Source organism: Telmatherina bonti (genome assembly GCF_933228915.1).
Source record: "Telmatherina bonti genome assembly, chromosome: 3".
In the NCBI taxonomy this organism is placed as follows: Eukaryota; Metazoa; Chordata; class Actinopteri; order Atheriniformes; family Telmatherinidae; genus Telmatherina; species Telmatherina bonti.
The window spans coordinates 17070857-17087107 of NC_136621.1; the positions used below are offsets into that span (position 1 = coordinate 17070857).

The window sequence follows — 16251 nt, forward strand, 5'->3', positions numbered from 1 at the left end:
ATTAAAGGGTGAGCAGTCAGGTGTTGCCAATCTAATGCAGTTGATTAACTGATCAACAGAAAGTGTAAGAACTACTTTAAGCAGAGGTTTTGGTAATTTACAGGTTTGAGGCATCTAGGTGTGTATCAGGAAAACGCCAAGAGGAAAACTTCTGAATTGATCACAGAGAAGCATATGTTGCTGCCGACCATTAATGTGGGAATGGTCATAAGACCGTTTACAAACTATTTGTTGATTATTTTTAAGAAAGATTATTCATACGTGGAAGACATTCAAGACAGTTGCGAATCTTTCAAGATCAACAGCAAAAAACATAAGACAAGACAGGTCCAGTTATGTTTAAAGTTTATGAAAGTGTCAGTAAAACAAGATCGAATAAGTAAGGGCTTGTTCAAAATGACTGAATATGTATGCCTTTGGAAGAGGTGCCAAAAGAAAGTCTCCTCTAGAAAAAGAACATGGCAGCACAGGTTCAATTAGCAAAAGCTGCATCTGAACGAACAGCTCTTCTGGAACAATATCCTTTGGGCAGTATATTAAGTCCCTCATTTGATGAAACCTAAACAAAGAATATCAGCACAAAAACACCTAAATGAGTGTGGACTTGGGCTTGTTTTGTTGCCACAAAACCTGGACTTTCCAATCTCTGAGTCAGACATGAACTCCTAGAGTCAAACATGAGGTCATCTGCCTGACAAACAAAGCTTGGCTGAAACTGGCTCATGCAACAAAACAATGGTCCCAAACAAAGTTATTCAACAACAGAATGGCTGAAAAAGAAAAAAAAAAATCCTTGCTCAGATCTCAACCTGACTAAATCCATTCCCATAAACCTCAATGCCCCAATGAACATTTAGTTATTGATATTAAAGATGGTTCTACAAGCTAATGAAATATCAACACACTTAAACACTCTGGTTCTGCATTTCACCTTGTTTCTATATCTATTTCTCTTTCTGTTTCTATTTCTTATCAAAGACAATATATTGAATAGCTGTAAAAATTTCTGAGACAAGTTGTAGAAATGGATGGTACTTTTACAGACTACACCATCACTCATTGTTGTTATACTTACCTTTTATTATCAGCTGGACTTCTGTGCTGGTGGAAAACCTCCTAATGTCCTGCACCGTGGACCAAGCAATGCAATAATAATTGCCAGCATGCTCAGGAGTCCCTCCTTCTATCACAAGCTTGTTTCCAGAAACATGGAAGCCTGACAGAGAAGGTTTTATTTCCTTCCTGTTGAAAAACCATGTATAGGAAAGGTGTGAACCCCTCTCGACGTCACAGCTCAGGACGATACGAGAGCCCTCATATGCAACTGGGGGGAATGGTTCAGAGCTCACTCTGGTGTTTGTTGCAGGAACTAGAAAAAAAAGAATAATGCATTTATGGAGATGACAGAAAGAGCTCAAGCTTAGTAATTTTCAGTAAAACATCCATAATCAGATACTCACTGACAATGTTCAGTTGAATGCTGTTACTGACTCCTGAGCTTCCTCCAGCCGTCACCTTGCACTGGTATGACCCGTGTGATGCTGCATTGACCTTCAGGAAGAATACTGCAGCTTGATTCCCTTCCTGATCAACATGTGTGCCAACTAGGAAAGTGCTGTCCCTCAGTAGCTCGTAGGTCACGGACGGAAAAGAGCCTTGAGTAAAACATTGGAAAGCCACCCTTGTGTTAAGATATGCCATGTCTGGACCAGTCAGTTGTGGGCGAAGAGAGCTCGATTCATCTAAAGAATAAGATAGAATAGACTGCACTGAACCTTATTGCATGTGAAATAACAATAAATGTACTTTGATTCACACTGTTAGACATAAATATCCCCCTGAATGCGCTGTTCACATACACCTCCAATAAATTAAAAAAACAATTAAACCATAGAGGACATATGTCTGATATTTATAAACAGAGCTTCATATCTGAAGCATCACACTTACTTATCTTGACGAACAAACTTGCCAGAGCTGGAAGAGGGAGGATCAACATTTACCAGTAAGAATATTTCCCAAGTAAATAATCAGTTTAGATTGTTATTTTCACCACAAAAAAGTCACAAACTCACCCAAGAGTGCCATCAGATTAAGAGTGTGACAGTTCCTCATAACAGTCCTGTGTATTTTGACACGTTTTTTTCTGGTTGCATGTCTCATTGTGCACGTACGTGTGTGAGTCAGTCAAAGCGCATAGGAGTTGCACACATGCTGTGAGTAGATAACATATTAGGCTGTACGTTTGGGTTCATTTTAAGCATCTATATGATGTCACACACAAGGAAAGCCTCAAAAACTAACAAAAAACCAAGCAGGTTTTTACTGAACATTACATTTGGGCAAAAAAAATTACTTCAACATTTGGAAATTTACAGTCTTTTTACAAAACAAAGAAATAATAAAACACATCATTGCAGGCTATGGTAACACTGGTGTAACTTTAGCAGAAGCATTTATTGTTGACATTCACATATTTGAAAAAGTTTGCTAATCAGCTCTCTGACTTCTCATTTTTGGTAACCTCAGGTTTCCTTCATGCCTTAAGAAGCTTTTGGAGCATGTTTTGTTTTGAATGTTGTAAGCTGGAGTCTATGCACAAAAGCAGTAGCTTAAACTGGTTCAGATGCATGGAGAGGCGGCTTTCCTGCGACTGAGAGCGACGTCCTCCTCAACAGCTGTAGAGCAAACTCTGCGGGCATTCTTTCTGCTCCTCTGCAACGTTGTGTGCTGCTTTACCAGGAAACGCTTATCTGAGCTGCTCTGTTGGGAAATCATGACATTTATAGGTTCAACATGAGCACACATAGCATTACCACAAAAAGAACTAAAACTTTTTTGCATTCCGACATGAATATGAAGATCTGAAAGATCATCAGATATTTCTATCAAAACTCTACATGGTAAAAAATGGAAAGAATCATACAAACAAAACAAAAAATAAACTAAACAAAGTTTGAATAGTTAAACTTAATTGCAGCATGAAATATGCTTACCATAACAAGCATGTCTTTTAGTCTCTCAATGGCCTTCTGATTGGCTCGTCCTCGTGACACATATGAGGTTAAGATGATTCTGAGGAAACAATGTCCTTCATGTCAGATATGACATATGACAAATAGTAAAGCTGATCATAATATTTGAGTTATTTAAAAGAAAAAAAAAACACATTTTAATTTGTGATACTTTTACACATGACGCAGGCAGGCTACAGAGGAAAAGGGTAAACTGGGCAGATACTCACATCTCAGCTAGTATGAGTGGGAAGGCAAAGGCCTCAGAGGCCAGGTAGCGAAGAGCAGTCTGGGCTGGACTGGGAAGACTTTTCACGCAAACTCCTGTCACATTAAACACGTTTTCTCCACTTCCAAATGGACCACAGTCTAATCTGAAGCTGAGATCAGAGAAGAAAATCTTTTAGGGGACTCATAAAGCTAAAAGGTCAAAGTAATTAGATGAAAAAACAACGACTGGTATGGACAATTCTCAGTAAGTGTTGCAGATAAGACCTGATCTCTGAAAACACATAAAGAAGTTTCAGAAATGTCAGTACTCGTTTTTGTCAGATTTCGGATACAGGTCAAAGCCGAGTGTAGCCACAGCCATGAGGAGGCCCAGCAGCAACATGAAGTGGAATAAAACTGAGGAGGCACGAAACATTCTTTCCTCTGCGACACAGCAACGCAGGACACTGAACTGAGAATAAACAAAAAGAAATTATCATGAACACATGGTAACCGACAGTCCCAGGCACAAACCCACCAGTAATGGCAGATAAAAACTACTTTGCACAGCAGAGGGAAACTTGTTTAACTGCCTTTCTCAAGAGTTACATTAAGACTAGTCCAGTCTCAATCAGACTGTAAGACAGTTTCTATCCAAAGCTGTCACAACAATAAATAAGAAATAAACCTGGACAAACAACAATCAACACTTTGCACTGTACATAACCTGCCACCTTCCTTCCATCTGTGCAATATTTCTATCCATGTGCAATAGTACCAGCTACCTCTTTTTCCTTTTTAAATTCTTTATCATATAATGTGTTTATATACTTACTGTACATTCATTCATTTTCTGAACTGCTTATTCCAATTCAGGGTCGCGGGGAAGCTGGAGCCTATCCCAGCTGGCTTTGGGCAACAGGCAGGGTACACCCTGGACAGCTCACCAGTCCATCGCAGGGCCACACAGAGAGATGAACAACCACTCACACTCACACTCATTCCTAGGGGCAATTTAGAGTGGCAAATTAACCATGCATGTCTTTGGACGGTGGGAGGAAGCCAGAAAGGCCACTGACCAAACCCCTCTCCAGCCAAGGATTGAACCAGTGACCTTCTTGCGGTGAGGCCACAGTGCTAACCACTGTTCCACCGTGCAGCCAATCTACTGTACATCTATATCTATATATTTCTCTCTCTCATATATATATATATATATATATATATATATATATATATATATATATATATATATATATATATATATATATATATATATATATATATATATATGTATATATATATATATATATATATATATATATATATATATATATATATGTATATATATATATATATATATATATATATATATATATATATATATATACATATATATATATATATATATATATATATATATATATATATATATATATATATATATATATATATATGTATATATATATATATATATATATATATATATATATATATATATATATATGTATATATATATATATATATATATATATATATATATATATATATATATATATATATATATATATATATATATATATATATATGTATGTATGTATCGATAGATAGATAGATAGATAGATAGACAGATAGATAGATAGATTTTCTATTCTATTCTATTCTATTCTATTCTATTCTATTCTACATAGCTTATCTTGTCTCCAGCTTGTAAAAATCTTGTTGGTTCTTGTCTTATCTGTCACTGCGACACTCTCTGTATGTCCTTTCCTTGTTTCTTTCCATACTGTCCTCATATCTGTCTTTGCTGAATCAGCCATGCACATTCAAACATCCAGCATTTGTTTGTAGTAGCTGTTGTGTGACAACAAGCTGTAAAGCACGACACAGATATCACATGATTTGACCCTGACGGGGAAAAAAAAAATTGCAGTTTCTCAGCCCGAGACGGGGCACGGCACTGAGAGCTACTGGAATGTACATAATGGTACATAATAAATGTCAGTGTGTCATCAAAACAAGCCAAAAGCACCGAGTCCCAAGGTTAGAAACTTTTGTAGTGTAATTGCTAAGTCATCGTTAGGAGATTTAAAGTCATAATTCAGATATACTTTGTTAAAATGATTAAATGTCAGAAATTAACTGCCGCAGCCAGCTGGAGCTACAGAGTCATGAACATATAACTGACCCTAGCCTTTAACCTGTAACCTATAACCTATATATTGGCAAGAAGGCATATTTCCTAAATAAATATATATATATATATATAGTGAGGTCCTGCCTCAAGTGGAAGAGTTTAAATATCTCGGGGTCTTGTTCACGAGTGAGGGAAGGATGGAGCGCGAGATCGACAGACGGATCGGTGCGGCGTCTGCAGTAATGCGGGCTCTGCGCCGGTCTGTCGTGGTGAAGAAGGAGCTGAGCCAGAAGGCGAAGCTCTTGATTTACCAGTCGATCTACGTTCCTACCCTCACCGATGGTCATGAGCTGTGGGTCGTGACCGAAAGAACGAGATCTCGTATACAGGCGGCTGAAATGGGTTTCCTCTGCAGGGTGGCCGGGCTCACCCTTAGAGATAGGGTGAGGAGCTCGGTCATCTGTGAGGGGCTCAGAGTAGAGCCGCTGCTCCTTCCCATCGAGAGGAACTAGTTGAGGTGGCTTGGGCATCTGGTCAGGATTCCTCCTGGACGCCTCCCTGGTGAGGTGTTCCAGGCATGTCCCTCTGGGAGGAGACCCCGGGGAAGACCCAGGACACGCTGGAGGGATTATATCTCTGGCCTGGGAACGCCTCGGGATCCCCCCGCAGAGTTGGGAAATGTGGCTGGGGAGAGGGAAGTCTGGGCTTCCCTGCTTAGGCTGCTGCCCCCAACCCGACCCGGATAAGCGGCAGAAGATGGATGGATGGATGGATATATATATATATATATATATATATATATATATATATATATATATATATATATATATATATATATATATATACGTTTTCTGCACTTGTAAAGCCCTATAACAGTTCTTCTTACATTCTGCAATCTATTTACAATCTTAACCGTGGTGTAGGGTTTTGTTACACCACCATCCTGTCTGGTTTTTGTTTGTTTCTTTTTTCTACAAAATTCCTTCTGTTCAAGCAGTTTATCTAAATTTTGGTGGCTTATCCTTCCTGTTTTCCTGACACTCAGCATTTTTTTAATTTTATAAGCAGCAGTCTATGTTTCATATGTTTACAGCAACCTTTTTGATGTAGAGTGTGGCTATTAAAAAGATGGTTCCTATCAGAGGCAGCAGAGGGCAGTAGTACACTCCAACCCAGGACACAGTTTGACCGTATACCAGATCCAGTACATGGAAAGGGATCAGGAAGTATTGTTTCCCTGACAACCGGGCCATCAAGGATGTCGGGTAATGCTCCTGCAAAAGCCTGGCAAACATAAGAAATGGAAGACGTTTATAATAAGAGACAGCAACAGAAACTGAGAGACATTAACCATTTATGATCTTTACATTGAAACTACAGTTATGAATAAGAAAGAAACCATTGATCTAAAGCAAACCCACTTCCTGGGGTAGTTGAAGAAAAATGCATTGCAGAAAGTGGCGATGAAGTTGAAGATGCACAGCTTGTACATTTCTCTGCCAAACTGGTTTTCACTGCATGTAGAAGACTGTTTAAAAGACAAACAAATGAGGGAAAAATCTATAAAATCCTTGATTAGAAATCAGAGTCAGGAATCTTGAAGCTTCCATGTGTCTGAACTTATAATGTGTGAAACATTATGTCTCACTTTCAACTCACTTTTTGAACGATGAAAAGTAAGTAGATCCCCAGGGAAGCCAGCTTCAAGAAAATACTCCTGCAACAAAAAAAAAAAAGTTCATTTATGCAAATGTTTTTCTGTGGGTGCAGCAGGTGTTTCTACTTTGCAGCAGCTTACCTCACAAGTATGGTATTCACTTGTACGGTGACAGAGTAGTCTTCAAAAGATGAGATCTTACAGAAGATGTGGGGGAGGGCAAGGTTGACAGATGTGATCGTGATGGGAGGGAGATATTGAAGAACCAGGTTGATTAACCAGTGATGTTCCATCTAAGAAAAATAGTCACAGATTTAAGAACTGGTCAACAAAATAATTGATAATGTGCAGAAAAATAAGACCTTCAGAATCAAATCCTTACCGTTCCTCTGTTTATGGAGAAGTAGATGAGGTAAAAAGCCCCACCGAGCAGAGACAACACGAGCAGGTTGAGGATGAACCTGAGCAGGTAAAGACGCACCTTCTGACCAAGCGTCCTCTGAGCTTTTTTTAAAGAGAAGCTCTGTTCCTCTAAAAAGAGCTGAGACAGAGATACAACATGCATCTTTTACTGCAGCAGAGTTTGTATCAAATCCGTTTCTTTGAAAGATTTGAGCCCATTAGAAATAAAAACCATGCAGTATGTTTCCATCCTCCTGCTGCTAGTCACAGTAAGCCTTACAAGAAGGGTAAACTTTTGGAAAGCAGCTTGTTTACCACTGTTTTACATTTACCTCTTCATAAACACCTTTCTGCAAGTGTTGAAACCAGTTATTGTATTCTGGAAATGAAAATGTTACCCATTCCAGCTTGAGATGGGATTTCAGAAATATTTCAGCTGCTCATCAGTTTCATGAGCAAACCCTCATGAAAATATGAGACTATACCAGATAATAATAATGATGTTTTTCATAATGTTCCAAATAATGTCAACAGGCAACAAGTCTCCATGCAGGCAATCAGTTTGATATCAGACTCTTAGCAAGGAGCCATGCTGCTGATGTTGTTAAAATAAGACATTTTTACACCAGCCTTTTTTGCTGAGGGGAAAGAGAGCTATAAACACTTTTCTCAACTTTGATTTCTCTAACCATAGAACATTTTCCATACTGCATTAGTCCATTTTAAAACAGCTCAGGCCAGTGAGCGTGCAGCCATACGTGTGTTTTTCTGCTTGGTAGGCTTTCTTTTTTTGGTATTATTGATGCAGTAGTGCATTTGTTCCCAACCTATATTATTTGAAGACACCCTTCATGCATCTTCCAAAAAGCGGTGGGCCTGACTATAGTTGTATGTTTTAAAACTTTGTTGGATACGTGATTTAGATGCCCCCATTAATTCACTTTCAAGCTGAATCAAGCTGGTTGTGAATGTGAATGTTTTCATGCTTCTATTATGTCGGTATCATGTGAGTGAAATATACAAATGATTTTAAAGAAAAAACAAAACAAAACATAAGCGGATTCATCTCGAGGCATTTCTTGGTTTAGGTGGCCTTAATTTTAATCCCAGTGGCTCTAATGAGTCAAAGCCCCAGTACTCTGCTACCAAAGCAATACATGAACCTTTAAGATTGAGGGTAGGTGTGTAGAGGATCTGTCCATTCACCTTTAGGTCATTTCTGATGAAGCTGTGCTTGAGAGTAGCCGCTGCAGGATCATGGATAGTAAAGTCCCAGCCACAGAAGATCTTAAAGCAGACATTCATATTGTAACGCTTTCCAAGCATCCAGGTGTGTTTGTAGCCAACGGTTGTTCTGTGAGAGGCGAGTACATGTAAGGAAACTGACTATAGTTAGATCTTTGCAGCAAGGCTGTGGTTCACTAACCTGCGGACCACTATAATCAAACTGAGGAGGATGATGGTGAGGATTCCAGCAAGGTACAACAGAGGTGTATTCAAGCAGGGTAAATCCAGAGAACCACGGGTGTAAAAGCCAAAGAAAGCAGGAGATCGATCCAGAAAGCCCTGTAGAGAGCAGAGTGGAATATTGATCATATGAAAAGTAGAAATTGAACATGTATGAAAACTCTTCTTACCGTTCCCAGAAAGAAATCTAAAACAGAGTCATTTCCTCCAAATCTCAGCGTTTCTGTTGAAGTTACAGAGGAGAATTAACTCCAGGAATCTTCACGAAGTTGACTTTGATTCGCTGCTGTCAGTAATTACAGATGACTCACCACTGTGGATGCCCCTGCCATAAAATGCTGTGGGCCCCATAATGAAACCACAGATGAGAACACAGTGCAGCAGGTTCAAGTAAATCAAGTATCTGAGGAAAACAAAGTAGGCCTTCACGCCAACTCCAAACCGGCCTGGAAAGATTGCTCAAAGGTTAGACGCCAAGGTAAAGGCTGTGACGGTGCAGTTTTTAGGATTATAGTAAAAATACTTTACAGAAAATATACTTGGCCTATCTTACCTTCAATTTTGTGAAACGTGTGCTGCCATGGCAACAGGCTGGACAGCATCTGTCCCATCTGAGGCCACACCCTCTTCCTGCTGATGCTCTGGCTCCGCCTCCAAGACTCCCAAAAACCAATATTGCTGATTTGCATCCTCCTCCTTTCCCTAATCAGCAGCATAATAATACTGTTTAATTAGTTCCTTTTTAATCAAACATGACAGATTTGTACATTTAACAATACCGATGCCGAAAAAAAAAAAAAAAATTATGCAACAAATCAAACTGACAAAACTAAACGGACTGTGTAGAGAAATTTGTTAATTCAAATCAGATTTAAGCTTTGACTTTAAAGAATGGGTAAAACTATGTTAAACAGAAACTTTGAGTATTTCATCATCTATTATAATACTGCCATGAAGTACTGGTATCACAGTTGGCCCTATGGATAGGGATTTTTCAGTCCTTTATGACTGTAATCATTTTAATATCTAATTGTTCAGCTTCAGTTTTTCTAAAGAAGATTATCTTTTATTTTGTTTCTAGCAAGGCACAGCTTGTCTTGTTTTTTGATTATGTTGTCTATTACCTGCTACCGCAGGTACTCATGAAGTGTTATTGCATGTTTGCCTGTTTTGTCTTGTTTAGGTTTTTTTTACACTTACTGACTTCACATGTCTATGCTTGTAAAAAAAAAATAAAAATAAAAAAACGAAAAAAAAACAACAACTGTCTTTTGGGCTGTTACTTCATGTTTGCTTCAACATCTGAGTCATTTCTTGATTTTTGCCCATCCCAAAAAGATAGCCTGAAAATCCTTCACAGTTGAGCCACTTAAATTCTGCACATTGGACATCTTGACATTTTGCTTTGAAACCTAAAGAGGCTGCTGTTAAAAACCAGAAATAACCATCTGAGAAAGGTTCAAAACTTGGTTTGCAAACAAACAAACAAAACATAACGGCATAAAATTTAGAATAGAATAGAAAATAAAAGAAAAAAAATGTTATAATGATTAATACTGAGTTTTACTGTTCAACTGAGTTTTACTGTTTAGATTTTACAATGGAAATCCAAAATAGGGAAAACAAAATTCCCACAAAGTAGGGAAAACGACTATATTGTGTAACCGAATGAGCTTTTTACTCCCTAAAATCTTTAGCGTTAGTAGAAATTGTATGTATTAAAGATGCCTACCTGGCACCTCTCTTCGCTTGTATACACATGGCAAGGTTTCTGAGTGGCTGCATAGACGACTTGTCTCTGGATCCTTTGGACAGATGGCCATGGCTGATGCTGTCTACAGGTTCTGGACCACCCTGGTAGGCCTCAGGAGCTTCCAAAGGACTGCGTCTGTTCTGCTCAGGCCGGGAAGCTTGGATGCTGGGCAGCAGGTCAAATATCTCTGTCTGGTAGTACTCACAGGAGTCTGAAGACAGGGTTGATCCAGTGCTTTCCTCTGTGATGAAAATAACACACAATTTCCTGTTATGCTTTAATAGTTATACAATTCATGTTTGTAGCTGATGGTAATTATTAAGTATTTTGTTTCCTGAATAATGTTCTGGAAATTGTTTTAAAAAAAACACCATAGGCTGTCTTTGATCATTTCTGCTATCTATGTGTTGGTTTTGTTTGTTTTATATCTAATGTACAGTTTCCTTGGACATATGAATATTTTTATCTTGCTTCTGTACACAAAGACTCATCCTTACCAACTAAATTCTAATATCTTGACTCTGTGACTCAGAATGATACATGAATGTTTACATGTTAGACACATTTCACCAGCTTAATGAAAAGTTAGAGACCGGGATCCATTGTCGCGTCTAGAATTTCATAGTACAGGTTTACAGTGGATGAGTTACAACAAACAAGCAATAATGTTTTCCCACACAAATAATACAAACTACAAGTACTGAAAAAAGCAGAACACACAAGTTCTGTCCCTGTAAAACACCTAAAGGAGAACAAACATCTGTTTTATTTTCTGTTACCTGATAAGAGTCTCATGAAGTTCACATTTTTCTTGTCCTCCATTTTCTTCTGTACTTCCTCTTTTCTTTTTATAAAACCCCCTCCCTTTATTGACGATGCATCTCACCCAATTTGTAGTTTAAAGTTCTTTAAAGTAAAAAGTAACTTCCTCAATCTGTAGTAGCATATTCTACTTTACAGCTCAAAGCAGGCGTTGGACTGAAGTAAAGACTTCCGAATGACTCAAGTTCACATTTTCCTTCACACACTGTCAACATAGCAGGTGGAACACATGTTGCTTCTGACCACAGTGAGGCTGAATTTGACATATCTCAGGAAATCACATGACAGGATGCAGATGATGGTGTTTGTTAAATTAGTATACCACTATACAAAATGCATACACAGAGACGCTGGATTGATCATCATAAGAGGACATTTTCAAGAAAATTATTAGATTTAAGCAGTTTTATTCGGGTGCAAGTACGATTCTGGAGACTCTAATAGCATCAAATATTGTTTGACACTTAATGATGATTTCTAGTGTCATTGTATTTTCTATTGTTCATGTGCAATGTAATCCCTAAGAGATGTGCAAAAGTGTGAAACTAAATATAATTTGTGTTTTAACACAAATGGCCTAGTATCAAATTGATAAGCTCACAAACAACATTTTTTCTTGTCTTTTAAATAATAAAATAGTTGGGAAAGTTGTTATTAATGGTCCGTTCATTAGTTCATATTAACTATCATGTGACAGGATATTACAGTCTTTGCTGGGAAGTGTTGCGCCGTATGAAAAATCGTGTTTGAGCTGAGTGCATAAGATGATTTAGCGAAAAGGTTCTTAACACCCACTCACTGCACCACATACCCATTTTGTCTTCAGCCAATAGTGTTTACATGGAAACCCAGATGTGGGCGTCCTTTCTTATGCATTATTTCATCACCCCTGGTTTCAATTCTACTGAATTTTGCAACCTTACATTAAATGTCATTTATACTGAAGTGACACCACACAAAACTACTTTGACGTGGAAGGAACTATAATGTTGTAAGGAGATTTTTTTTAGTACAAGCATGCTCCAAGTTGTTGCAGTTGCTAATACTTCTGATTGTAAATGTCAATTTTAGACACACTTTGTGGTCTGTCAGATTAAGAATTTCTTTGCAGTCATTTTTATTAGGTATCAGCAAAAGTTCAGAAAGATATTGTTTGTTTTTTCTTTTGTTTTTGTGCAAATCACAAATATATAATAAAAGTAATGATTTAACTAAGTCAAAGCTCAGGGACCTTCTTTAATAAATTGAAGGGAAATAGTAATTATGAGAATTAGATAATAGGTACACATTTTTAAAAAAAAATTGTGTGCAATAGTGAACAGGGTGAGATAAATGATTCTCAAAACTGATTAAACAAAGATGGTTTCTGCTGGCATGATGATTATCTTTATAGGAACGTGTGTACACACAATGTGCTTAATTAATAAACACTGACGCAAATGATATTAGGTGCCATCTAATCTCCATTTACAACTTCATTTACTTTTTTCTACTGTTTAGCTGAACAATTTTTTTATCATCCTTTTTGTGCAATCCTTTAAAGTCCATTAAAAAAGTATTCATTTGTGGAATTCATTTATATACTACGTGGAATTAAAAAGTTTGAGAGGGGGAATCAAGAGAAGAAGAAAAAAAACCCTCAATATTTAGTATAATTTCTGCATTTATAAAATCAGCATTTTTGTATTTGTTTGCTTCCTTTCGTGTTACCGCTAGAAGTCGTATGAAGTCTGCATGTTCCTGCAAAACACTGCTAAGGGGGGGGGACCGGACTGAACCAAGTGTGCCTCTGCGGGGGTCATTTTTATGTTACATCAATATCATAAGAAGTTTATATTAAGTAGAAGGTTGAGAGGTTGGTAAACTGCAAAACATAATAAACCATTAATTGTGGATTTGACCTTTGGAGTGTTTAACCTTTTACTTCAATCACAAACATTTAGAGGTAAATGTGTCAATGGTTTGTCCCGATGGTTTCATTTGAGCGTGCCTTCAGCGATCACAGAAACTGGCATCTAGAGTCTGACTGAACTGGTCTGTCGAGTTTCTCTAGCGGGAGGGTGAGTGGGCAATATTTACAAGTTTAGCTGTTGTTTCGCTTCTTTTGACCACCTTTTCATTTGTACACCCTTAAAATTTTGGTAAACTTCGAGTTAAACTTTGGTCAGTTTGCTCTAACTTCACCAGCAGGTTGTCTTGCAGCTCTTCGTTGATTGTTAGGTACAGTTTTAGCTGGTCGTCAACAACAAAAAGGAAAGAAGTGCCCGAAAAAAGTCTGTTTAAAGGGCAGAAACTGAGTTTTGTTTTGTTTTTTTTTTCTCGGAAGTATAAGTCAGAAATGCATTCACAGATTTCAGTATCGTGTGAGTGAACTTTCTTGGTGGAGTGGCACAAAGCTTTCGCTGCAGGATTTATATTGTGCCCCCTCTTGACAATTAAGAAAATCTGAGACGTATCCATAAGGATATTCATAGTTATGTGTCCATTGTTGTGATGATGGAGTAGCAATGTAATGGTGTTTTGAAAGCACGTCTGGCTGTCCTCGAGGAAGAGATTCTCTATTGTCAGCTGTCCTGTTAGTTTTTTCTGGCTCCCTTTCTTGTCTAACCTTTACATAGCATTCCTACAATCCAGAAATGTGTCATTATTATTTTCTTCCCAATACAACTAAAAAAAAAAAAAAAAAAAAAAATGGTAATCTTAATGCTTGACATCAGGGTTTCCCTTTTTCAGTGTTGACTGAAGCTTTGTCCTGTCCCAGCTGTTGCCTCTCTTAACTCATGACCTTCCAGTTGCTCAGAAAATGTCAGGATGAATAGATTACTTCACATCCCTTCCTCTTCTTTACAATTACAGCATGCTTTACCCCTATATCTACTGATAGCTGGATTTAGTTTCTCCTGAACTGGTTTCTGGATTGTGTTTGATTAATAGTATCCTTATTGTTGAGCTGCTTTCTGGAATATTTACAGCTCTAGTGGAGATTTGTCTGTATGTATTTTATGCACGGTTTTTCTTTTCTATTTTTTATCTTTTACTCTTTGATTGATCCAACTTAAACTCTCAGTGAACTGATCTGACTTCTTTTCCTCCAACATGGTTTCCAGAATATTTTATTTGGCAGTAGAACAACTCAACTTTAACCCTATAGGAAGCTGTTTTAGAGTTTCTATCCCACTCCCACGGCATCCTTTCCTGCCTCTAGTCACAAATTACTTTTTTGTCTTTACACACACAAACACACGTATGTATGTATATATATATATATATATATATATATATATATATATATATATATATATATATATATATATATATAAAATGTATGTCTGTGTTTATATACATGTGTATATAAATTTAAGCTCACTGTGTGTTTGACTCTGTGCCATCAAAGTTATAAAGACTAAAAGCATTTCAGTTGTACTAAAAAGACATTAATAATACATGTAATAGCAAATGAACAAATGAGGAAACATGGTGTAGTGAGAAAAGTATGTTTGAGAGAGGGTAACAGAAAACATATGTGTGCTGTAGATTGTTGTAGCAGAGCCTGCAAAGAGCAAGCCAAAAAAAGTTATTTGGGTCGATAGTGGTAGAAGAAGGTTATTGAGCCGTTTCATAATTTTGTCAGTATATTCAGTTATTTTCGGGGCTGCTGCACCCTGCTTCAGGTATACTGCATGGATCATATTCTTTCAGGACCCAAATTGGAAAGGTCCATGTCTGAAGCAAAAGATCTGTCTTATCTTACAAGGAATAACCTCTGTACTTGCATGTAGTTAATAAGTACTTGTTACACAGGGAACTCTTGTGCAAGAAAAAATGTATGTATTATTTATTTATTTATTTATTTATAAATTAATTTATTGTTTTCGAGATAAAGACAAACAACAACATATTACAAAACAGGGATCACAATAGTCCCTAGTTCATATTCATGCACGCTGTACTTTAATTGGAGAAGTAGACTATGAGCACAAAGACTGATAATAGAGTGGGAAATCCTGACGATCAACTTGGACAGTGGAAATAAACAATCAACCCAATACACAAATAATAAAGGTGGAGTGATATTTACCTGATTTTAAGTTATTCTCCTCCACTTTATCATGAGCATTTAGGTTAGATGTTCGAAGGGAACCTGCTGCCCAGTAAGGATTACCAAAGGAAAGGTGCTGGTGAAAAAAGGATTCTCCATTCTCTCAAGTTTTAGTCCCAGCATAGGTGCATATGAGTCCATTCAGTGAGTGGTAGGGACAGGTAATCCAGTGCAGGTGTGTAAAGTCTGAATTGTTTAATGTGTTTATGGCTAAGCAAAACTGCAGAACTTTAGACCAGCTCCAGGTACCACCTTCAACATGGCACCTCCATCACCCTGAGCTGTCGACCTGTTCAGTTCAGTCTACAATGGAGTCCAATAAACTGTTAAGAAATTTGAGTTGACTTAGTCTATTTCAGAGTCCGCTGCATATTGACCCAGAAATCCTCCATCATTACTTACATTAGGCTAATGTTTGGGTCAAAAGTTACACATTATTCCTTTCTGATCAAGCAAGGGCTGGTTTCAGCAGATTTCTCAACTATAGGTACTTCCTAAACTGTTTTTTGTGGTTTTTAAGAGGCAGTTCAGTTGTGACACATCACATGCCTACATCTTATGCCTGTCTGAGCTTTGAAGCTCCGTGTAATGGCGAGCCTAATCTTGTTGAATTACAAGATGTCTTAAGAATCAATTCGCACATTTCTGTAGAGGCTATATTCAGAAATATCAAAACTTAAACAGGCCAAT

At 37.6% G+C, this 16251-nt stretch overlaps 1 protein-coding gene across 1 annotated transcript; it reads right to left on the reverse strand.

The window, feature by feature from the left end:
* Positions 1 to 2622: 2622 nt before the first annotated feature.
* tmc8 (transmembrane channel-like 8) lies at positions 2623 to 11462 on the reverse strand (the record flags this gene model as incomplete). The annotated part of the gene is made up of 16 exons (XM_079262606.1): positions 2623 to 2763; positions 2997 to 3075; positions 3245 to 3394; positions 3554 to 3696; positions 6459 to 6645; positions 6783 to 6889; positions 7021 to 7078; positions 7160 to 7311; positions 7401 to 7559; positions 8627 to 8774; positions 8847 to 8986; positions 9058 to 9110; positions 9199 to 9333; positions 9441 to 9589; positions 10620 to 10881; positions 11420 to 11462. 16 exons carry the CDS (start codon positions 11460 to 11462, stop codon positions 2623 to 2625), a joined length of 2106 nt encoding a protein of 701 aa, XP_079118732.1.
* Positions 11463 to 16251: the final 4789 nt, after the last annotated feature.